Here is a 10,321-nt window from a genome sequence, read left to right on the forward strand (position 1 = left end):
TGTGAGTGGAGAGGTACCGGGCAGGGAAACTGCCGTCCCTGGAAGCAGTGGGGCAGGGGGAACCTGGGGGTGTCACAGCTGGGGACATGTGGCTGTGTACACAGGGGATGCTGGGGGGGAGAGCATGACACAAGCCCCCAGACCTCCTGCACACACAGTGACAGACCCCGTCTTTGCCCACCCCGCTGCATTCCCCAGGGATCCACTCCGCGGAGATGTTTCCCTCGGTGGGTTTGGGTTTTCAGGGAAAAAATGGGTGCTAAAGGACCACTTTGGGGGTGCCCAGGTACATCCATCAGGATTTGGGGTCCCCCCAGTGCCACCTGCACTGGGATAACTGGGAGCACTCAGGGCAAAGCAGTAGGCATCAGAGCAGAGCCAGCAAAGGACCATCCTGCACGCCAGGGCTGGGCTCAGGCATCAATGGGCTTCAAAGCACCCCCAGGACTAATGGCATTTGCAGGATACAAATCCTGCAAAGGATGCCTTTGGTGCTCATGGCCCCCAGCTCAGCCCCTCTCCCACTCTCTGCCCCATTTGCTGATGCTGGGACCCAGCTGCACCCTATGAACACCCCCACCACCTCCTATAGACACCGAGCCCCCACCTCCCACCCCTCCTTGGGTGCTGCCTGCACCACCGAAGCGGGTGAGTAGCCCCAGCTGGAGCCTTTTCCGCTTTTTTCCTTGGAGGTTGTGCCGTCCCTGGGGGGCATGCCAGCGCCGCCGCTGTGCCTGGAGCCCCCCAGCCCTCGCTGGCCTCTCCAGGCTGGGCTGAGACTCGGCACAGCTTCCTGGGGCTGCCGGCACCTCCCGTCCCCACTGGTGCTGCTGTGGCATGGGGGGGTTCGCTCCCAGTCTTGGTGCCCTGCCAGGATCGTCCTCCCGGCAAAGAGAAAAGGCCAGGACAGCTGGTGTTAAACAAGTGATTTTGTTTCCTACATTATTTTTGAATGAAAAGCAAAACCCCAGAAAACTTCAAGCAACTGTGTTTTGAAGGAAACAGCACCACAGCCGCAGTCACGCACCAGCCACCCCCCTGGGCTGAGGTCAGACGCAATGCTGGAGGTGGGGACAGAGCTCTGAGCTTCTGGGGTGGTGTTTGCCAGGTGAATGTGAAACACCAGTTTAAAAAAACCAGCCCGGTGGAGTAACACAGTACAGTGCTGCAAGGATTACTGAACGCATCGGCTGAAGGGTGTGAAGCCCCTGGCAGGTGTCTGCGTGGCCCCTTGTTCTGAGCCAGGATGGCACGGTGCTCTTCACACTGGAAGCCCATGCTCAGAGTGTGAGTGGTATTGCTCTTCTCTGTCCTTCCAACTGCTCATCAGCCCTGCCAGCAGCAAGGGCAGCACTCGTGGGATGCTCTTGCCCCACTCAGGCTGGCATTTGCTGGGCTGTATTTGGGTAGAAAGCGTGGAACTAGGGCACCGGTGAGCAGAGGGTGGTGCGGGTGCCCCCTGGGTCATGCCCAGGAGCACAGCCCGAGTTATCTTGGGGCCCCGCTCCAAACCCCACCCTGAGTGGAAGCTAAAGGCAGCGGGCTGAACTGAAGCCAGGAGCTGCTCACGTCTCAGACTCCCTCACTGCTTTAGGCCAGTGTGACGTGCAGAATTAAACTCTATAACTCACGATAAGTTATAACGCAGGTATGTTTATTGCGGCGCCGGGTGCAAGGGGGATCGCTCCTCCTAACTAACACTTAGTTGTACTCACAATACATCTTTATACAGTGAAGTTGGTTAGTTCTGCCCAAAGTCTACACCTACTAACTAATTGTGGGTTAGTTGCTTTCTCGCTTCAATTTAAAGGTGCAGTTCATTTTAAATTGACTGGGCATGCTCCCCGAGTGGGGGATTCCCCCTCTTCGGGGGGGGGGGGGGGGCATTTGAGTAGGAGATCGTGATCTCCCACTACCACAATTACTTTATCCTAGTGGTGCAGATTATCTCAAAATTTTACTGAATCTTCCTATATTTTGTGTTTATGTAACAGCTAGTTACAAGAAGATTTTGATTCTAAGGAATTAACCTTCATGATAGAATTACATTAATACTTATTGACCAGTGAGGTATGAATCGCTGTGCTGCTTGTTATCGCAGACTGTTATTTGAAATCCCTGTGCTATAGACCATACTAAGCTTAGTCCTTACTCTCAGACCACAACCAGAGCGCCCAGGTTCTGTTGTGTATGGGATGAGTTATTGGACAGCTTGGCAAGGCCAATATCCAGCTGTCCCACTTGGCAACAAAACTAACTTTTAAGGTGTCCTGAAGTGAACTACCTTCATTATAATACCAAAAAATCATGCCCACAGGTCAAGTAGACCCTTGCCCAGCTGAAGACCCTTCCCCTGTGCAAGCGTAGTAACAGAAAAGGATGACACAGCAAATATAACAGTTATATGCAAATTACTAACCAATCATTGTAATTGGGAGTGTATGACCTTGTAATTTTCTGTATAAATGTAACAGTAAAACCTACACAGGTGTGCCTGATTTGTGGAGATGCCACCGAGCACCCAGCGCTGCAATAAAGGAGTGCCTGCTGCTCTAATGCTGCAATGGTGTTAAGAGGTTTGACTCCCAATTTCGGTGACAGTGGTGACAGGTGGAAGGTGTGGTTAAGCAGAACAGCTTGTAACAACTCTATAAAAAAAAGGAACCAACATTGGACGGAACGTTCCCCCACCGGACATGGAAACGTATCGGACTGTCGGGACACCGCAGCTCCGGGGTGGTAGCTGTTGCTGTAAGCCTTTCCTTCTTAACTTCTTTCTTTCCTTCCTTCCTCTCTTAATCTGTCACTCTCACTCCCCCTTTGCATTCACGTATTTCTTGTTGGGCAAATAAAGTTCCTTGGCTCTTGACTCCATTTTGAGTCTTCATTCTGTTCCCGAGAATAGAAACAGAACCACGCTCCGGTCTCAGACCGGCATGTAACATTTTAATTGGTGTCACGGACAGGATTCTCAGTGAAACAGAAATTGCCAGGTTCTTTATGAGAGACTCTTGTGTGTGTGCCTGAGACCTACCTTGGTACGAAGTGAGTGCAGAGTCTGAGTCCGCGGTTCTGTTTGTCCGTGAGGAAAAGAGGTGAAGAAGGACTAAGCGACAGAATTGAACAAGAGACGAGTCTCTAAAGCAGTTTAAAAGTGTGACCTCCAGAGGGTGAAGGGAGGTGGGTGTAGTAGCAGCGAACATACAGTGAGGCCATCTCAGGACAAAATAACCCCTCTTTGGTGAAAGGAGTGCCCACACTTCTACAGAGGTTCGTGATGTTTCCCCCACTAAAGTATGGGCCGGAGTTATATAAACGGGATGATTTTGGGGAACCTATCATGCTCGCCGAGCTCCCCAGGGTGAGAATGGGCAAAAAATCAGTGGTTCCAACCACTATAGTGTAGTGGATAGGGTCATGATATTGCAGACGGAGGCTAAAGTTAGGGCTGGTGTAGGACAATGCCTCAAGGACAAGAGTCCAAGAACTGATAGCCTGATGAATAGAGACTTGTTAGAACTTGTAGGGCACAAGCCCTGGGAACAAAGGAACAAGCTAACTGCAGACCCCTGCGCCGTTACAGTTGAGGAGGCAACCAGACGGACAGAGAAACAAGTAGCCAGATAAGGGAACGCATAGCGCCGATATGTAACTTTGTTAATCAAGAAAGCCGGGTAGAAAGAAGCCCCCTAATTTTGGAATAGAAATTGTTGCTATGTCAAGGTAAACCAATAAGTTCCTATTGTTTTAACGGTGTGCCTTAAATATCAACCAATCAGTGTTTTTTACGCTTAAGATTTAACCAATCAGTGTGTAATATGTAGAAGGTAGAAACGTGTATATGTGTAAGAAAATCACTAATAAACGGACAACTTGCTTGCATCAAGCTGCGTCCCGTCTCTTCATTTGCCGCACCAAGCCTGCTAGGAGTGCAGGGGAGTTGCGCTCTGTGCTACGAGGAACACCTGAGGCCTCTGGACAGAAAGCCGGACTTGTTTGGGGAGGGAGCATGCTCCAGCATCATCCGCAGAGCCATAAGAACTCCTTTCACTGCATGATCAAGAGGAAGCAAAGGGCATGCCCATGTTTCCAGAGATCCCAGTTCAGCTGGAGGCATGCCCTGCAGTCCTGGGTAGGAACAGAGCTGGGAGCTGCAGCACCATGGCTTGCCGGGGCCCAAGCACAGAGCAAGAGGAGGACGGTCCTGGCAGCTTCAGAGGCAGGCCCTTCTGCAGCTCCCGCAGGGGGGGCATGCCTAGGTGGGCAGCAGCTGAGGGCATGCATGCTCAAGCACCTCCAAGTCCTTCCTGCCTCTGGGAGGTGGAGAGGTGGCCAGTGGTTGGCAGGCCTGGTCCTCTTGCAAGGTGGGGACGCTGGGGCTGAGCAGGCACGTCGGCTGACACCGCAGGCCATCCACATGCCTGAGAGGCTCTCTCTCCCCTCTTGCTTGTCACCTCGTCCAGCTTCAGGTTCACTAGTGAGCTGTGCACGCGCACAGGGCTCCCAGCAGCAGCTGGCCCGAGACACTGGGGCTTTCCAAGTGCTGGCTGCCTGTGGCCTGTCTTGCCGTCGGCCTTTGCTAGCAGCCAGGCCTGGGGACCCACCGTGTGGCAGGAGCAGAATGGGACCACACAGGAAGGGCTTTGGGGTGGCTCTCCAAAAGAAGCCAGTGGGTACTGTGGTGATTAGGCGCAGGGCTCAGGCAAGCAAGGCAGCCAGCACTTTGCTTCTGTGTGACCGGCTCCTTGATCCCCCCTTCTCTCCATTTGCCGTGCTTATACGTGCCCCTCATCTTCCCTGAGTCCTGCCTCTCTCAGCCCTGCTCTCCTCCCAGACACGGGGCCAACCCCAGTTATTTTTTCCCCCCTTTGCTCCCAGGTTTGCCCCATCTGTCAACACACGTGGTCTTTGGGTGTTGTTAGCTAGGTCACCTTGGACTTGTGTGCCATTACTGACGAGATTGCCTGGGAACTGCTGTCCCTGCCAGAGTCCTCTCCGCCAAATGACCCCAGTCTCTTCCTTCAAGCGTCTGTGAAGTGTGGCCACCTCTGATGGCATTCCCCACTAGCCACCTGCCAAAACCGGTGCTGAAAGAGCAGGGTTTCCCCAGCAGACAAGTTGTCTTCTCCAAGGCTGCCTTCTGCCTGCTCTCAGCAGACACGTGGGAACCGGCTGCCGGTCCCTTTTCAAAACACAAAGCAGCCTTGAGCCCGCTTGCTTGGAGGCCAGTTCTGGGGCCTAGGAAGCCCTGCTGCGCCTCAAGGGCCTTGAGAGCAGCTCTTCCACTTTCAGACAGAGCCTGTGTGGTCCTCCTCCTCGGGACCCGATTGCTCCCTCCGCTGTGCGCCTTATGCCTCACCACAGAAGCCAGGATGGCAGCAGGGAGCTGCCGCACCTTTCACAAGCTTGGAGGCTGCCAACCTTCAAGCCATTGCCCTCGACCCTCCAGGGACCTAGCCCTGCTGTGCAAATGCAATGCACGTGCCTGGCTCCTGCTTCTCTCCTGCACTCCAGCAGGAGAGTGAGCAAGGCTCCTTCAGTAAGCGGCAGAAGACAGACTGACGAGGTGAGACTGATGCAAGCTCTTGCAAAGCTGTGAACAATGGCACGTTGGGCTGCGAGCAGGAGCATCCTTCTCTCTCTAGAGCTTCACGTTGATTGCCCTTGCCACAAGTGCCATGGTCAGTGGGTGCCCAGAACAGCAATCCAACCCACAGACAGCAAGGATATGACACCTGCCAGAGCGCGTTGCTGTGTCTGACATAGCCAGTGAGGAGTGTGCTGCACCTGCATTTCACTGTGCTTTGTGCAGGAAGGTTGACGTTGCTGGGCTGTGCTTGGCTTATTTGGATTGCCGAGCACTGCTTGGCTGCCACGGCCATCAACACATTGGCTCTTCAACACCCAAGCACGCGCATGCTGCTGTAGTCATTGTGTTCTTTGTTGTGTGTCTGTTTATTGGGAAGGAGCCGGTGGCACAGGGCTGCAGAGAGCAGGGCGGCAGGGAACTCCCCAAAGAGGCTGCGAGGCCACGCTGGGTGTTGCCCTGTGAGCTGTTAGCAGGCAGAGCTGGGAGCCAGGCGCTGCTGCCTGCCACGGGGCCTGCCCACCCTGATCGTGCAAGCAGGGCATTGCGTGGGGCTCTGTCAGGGGTGTGCGATCCCAGCTTCCGCCTCCAGTCCTGCTTGGAACCCCTCCTGTTGCCACCCATCCCTCCCCCACCGCCACCACGCCCAGCACCTGGAACCAGGCACTCTGTGACATCAGCCCCGTGTCCAAGGGTACCCCAGGAATGGGAATCCTGCGGGCACTCTGTCGGTGGCCGTAGTGGTGGCGACAAGCCTTCGTTCTTGCAGCTGCCACATGTTGCTGGTAGTGATGGATGTTCTCCTCCTCCTCGTTGTCCTGCTGGCCATGTGCTGTCCTGTGCATGGCACATGGGATAGCTGTGGGTAAGTGGCCCGAGGCTCTGGGAGGGACATTGGGCAACCCTTGTGAGCTTCTCTGGAGGGGTCCTGCCTGTCCCCCATGGCCACCCCAGTGGCTCTTGAAGGCCATCTGGGAGGCCCAGCTCCTTGCCATCACCCAGGCTGCTGGCACAACTCGTCTACGGGCTAAAACAGAAAGCAGGGAAAGGGGAGCGGGCACGCACCCCACGGGTTTCCTCGGCCCTTCTGGCCATGCCTTGAGGGGAGGGAAGACAGCTGGCCTTTAGCCGGAATGGCACAAGCTTCCATGGAGCTAACCAGAATGGGGTTTCTGGTTACAGAGGCACCTGCGGCCTTCGGCCTGCGGCTTTTCACTACGGCATGTCGCGCATTGTGGGTGGCACAGATGCCCAGCCAGGGGCCTGGCCCTGGATCGTCAGCATCGAGGCTCCCTTGGAAGGAGGCACGGCGCACATCTGCGGGGGTTCCCTCATCAGCCCACAGTGGGTCCTCACATCAGCCCACTGCTTCATCGAGGCCAGGTAAGGAGGACCAGGGATCGGGGCTAGCCCCACACTCTAGCAGGTGCCCTGAGCACAGCAGCACGTGCTGCAGCATGTCCTGTTGCCCTGCAGTACGCCCAGTGCCTGGGCACTCCGCAGCCACCTGAGAGGCTGCTCAGGAGAAGGCTGGGCTCATGCCACTGCTTCCCAGCAGCCTCCAGCTCGACACTGCTTGAGCCCAAGGAGCACGTGCTCTGTCGCACCCTCCCAAGCACTGCTTTCCTCTCTGCCTCGCCAAGCAGAAGGCAGGGCGACTGCTGTGCTGCTGCAGCATGTGGCTCTGCTCACTCTGAGCCCTCTCTCCATCTGCCTTCCAGGAACATCACCATGTGGCAGGTGGTGGTAGGTGCCACCCGGCTGACCCAGCTGGGACCTGAGGCCCAGGTGCGCAACATCAAGCAGCTGCTGGTTCACCAGCACTTCAATAATATCACGTGGAGAAACGACATTGCCTTGCTGGAACTGGAGCAGCCTGTCCAGTGCAACAGCTACGTACAGCTTGCCTGCGTGCCCGATGCCTCGCTGAGAGTCTCGGAGCTGACAGAGTGCTACGTCAGTGGCTGGGGTGCCAGGACTGCAAGAGGTGAGCTCCCAAAATGTAGTCACATTGCGAGTGCAAGCTCGGCCAGCTTGGGGAGGCAGGTTGCTCTTCCTGACGGCAGAGGCGAAAGCCAGAATCAGGCTGTGGGGACGTATGCCTCTTAGAGAGGGGGGCGTGAGCCACTGACCCAGAGCAAGGCAGAAAGGAAGGAGCGGTCCAGCGCCTCCCCACATGCAAAGCCAAGCCCCGGGATAGGGCTTCAGTCACGCAGGGAAGGAGAACTGGCAATGAGCTGCTGGGTGTTCATTCCTTTCTGTGCTCTTCACAGCTGGAGGATCGGCGTATGTGCTGCAGGAGGCCCAGGTGCACCTCATTGATGCCGGGGTCTGTAACAGCAGCGGCTGGTACAGAGGGGCCATCCACACCCACAACATCTGTGCTGGCTATCCGCAGGGTGGCATCGACACCTGCCAGGTAGGAGCGTGCTACAAGCCAAGCCCCGGCAGCACGGGCAGCCCCGCCACAACCGCCCAAACCTGCACCGTCACGGGCTTTTCCTGGCCACTCACACTCCCATTGCTGTATCCCCACTGCTGAGGGCCTAAACCCATTTCCCCATGGGTAGGGCCTTTGCCCAGGGCCTGCCTGCCTTGTCCCAGAGGCCTGGCACTTTGTTCACAATGCCCACCCAGTGCCCTTGGCAGCCCAGAGCTTCACCATCCCAAGCCAGACACAGCCTCCTGACACACCTGCAGCACCAACGTGCCGCAGGAAGAGCGAGCCCTGCCTTACAGGCCCACCGCCCCCTCCCAGGAAAGCTTCTCCAGAGCTTGGCTGGCCACTAAATACAGCTCTGGAAGTGCCATGAGAGGGAAGGAGCCAGCCACTGGGCTGACGGTGGCCACCCAACAACCCCTTCATCCTCTCTCCTCTGCTGCAGGGGGACAGCGGTGGGCCTCTTGTGTGCCAAGACAAGAGCGCTGACTACTTCTGGCTTGTTGGCCTGACCAGCTGGGGGATGGGCTGTGCGAGAGCAAAGAAGCCCGGAGTCTACACCTCCACCCAGCACTTCTACAACTGGATCCTGGAACAGATGGGCCTGCACACAGCAGTAGCGACTACGGCAAGGCCGCAGCCAGCCTTCACCTCCACCCCCGTTCACAGGCCAACACCAACAGAAGCAGGAAGGTTTATACCCTGCCCACTTCCAGTGCAGAAGCTGTGGGATTTCCTTTCTTGGCTGAAGAAGTTGGTGCAGTTCCTAATAGGAGAAAAGGTTTGATCAGCAGGACGGAGAGGATCCAGGGCTGGCTGCAGCGCACCACCACCACCATTTCCCGCTGGGGCAATGCCTGCTGATGCAAAGGCAGCCTCAGTGTCAAAGGCCTGCTCTGTCCTGCCCGCGCTCCTCTCAACGGAAGAGCTCAGCTGGCTGAGTCCCTGCAATAAAGTGTTTCAGTTCTGTGGCTAACCAGGCGCCAGTCCTCTTCAGTCTCGTGTGCAAGGCCAGGACTTCCACGCCCGGCACCTGCCGGAGGAAGCAGGCTGCAGGCAGACAAGTCGGGCACAAAGGGTCACAGCAAAGGGCTGAAGCTCTGCCTGCTCAGCAAGAAGGATGAGGGTGCAGTAGAACAAGGGAAGGCAGGACATTGCGGGGCTCAGGGCCTTGGGGATGGCAGCTGGAAGCACAGACTGCCTTAGGCCCGCTCCTGGTGGGATCCCTGTGTGCGTCTGTATGAGGCGCAAGCGAACTTGAACGTGGACTCTCAGGGCCCAGGAAACACAGATCTAGAAAGACCCAAGGCTTGCACCAGGCACTGGTGAGGGAGCCTTGGCTCTGAGCCCCACATATGACATGGACTTTATTACTAGACTGTTATCTGAGGCATCTACGAACACGCTGTGCTTATGAATCCAGGGAGTGAGGCTGTGTTTCTGTTTCAGTAGCCTCATCCTCTGGTCTCATGGTTTAATGCCGGCTGGCAACCAAGCACCACGCAGCCGCCTGCTCACTCCCCCTCATCCGGAGGGCTGGGGAGGAGAATCAGAAAGGAATGTAAAACTTGAGGGTTGAGATAAGAACAATTTCATAATTTAAACAGAATAAAGAGGTAAGAACATCAGTAATAACAATGATAATAGTAACAATTAGGATGGAAAGGTGGAGGAAAGGGGTAAAATCCAAAGGAAAAGGGAAAAGGGGAGAAAACCCCCAAGTGATGCACAGTACAACTGCTCACCACCTGCTGACTGATGCGCAGCCAGTCTCCGAGCAACGATCCCTCCCCAGCTAACCCTCCTACTTTCTATACCAAGCATGACGTCCCATGGTATGGAATACCTCTTTGGCTGGTTCAGGGCAGCTGACCTGGCTGTGTCCCTTCCCAGTCTCTTGTGCTCCCCCAGCACTCTGGCTGGCAAGGCCCAAGAATCCAAAAAGTCCTTGACTTTAGTATAAACATTACCCAGCAACAACTAAGAACATCAGTGTGGCTATCAACATTGTTCTCACATCACAGGCAAAACACAGCACTGTACTAGCCACTAAGAAGAAAATTAACTCTATCCCAGCTGAAACCAGGACATGTGGAAACCCAGGAAAGGCCTGGACTGCATTCACATGGATGTAAGCAGTGGCTACATCTGCAGGGATACTTGTCAAGGTATTGCTTTGTCTGTGTCAATCTGTTTTGCCCTTTCATTGTGGCACTCTCTCTGTGTGTATGTGCGTGTCTGGCTCTTTGGAATGCAGCTGCACGCACGTGGGAAGATCCATTTAGGCTGGCATA

At 55.5% G+C, this 10,321-nt stretch overlaps 1 protein-coding gene across 1 annotated transcript; it reads left to right on the top strand.

The window, feature by feature from the left end:
• Positions 1-6,827: 6,827 nt before the first annotated feature.
• On the top strand, positions 6,828-8,836 carry LOC129784465 (acrosin-like; the record flags this gene model as incomplete). Its single annotated transcript, XM_055804003.1, has 4 exons — positions 6,828-6,970; positions 7,309-7,592; positions 7,867-8,006; positions 8,473-8,836. Coding segments are annotated over 4 exons (909 nt in total), but the record flags the coding sequence as incomplete, so codon positions are not given.
• Positions 8,837-10,321: the final 1,485 nt, after the last annotated feature.

The sequence above is a fragment of the Falco peregrinus genome, chromosome 5, assembly GCF_023634155.1.
Source record: "Falco peregrinus isolate bFalPer1 chromosome 5, bFalPer1.pri, whole genome shotgun sequence".
Classification (NCBI taxonomy): domain Eukaryota; kingdom Metazoa; phylum Chordata; class Aves; order Falconiformes; family Falconidae; genus Falco; species Falco peregrinus.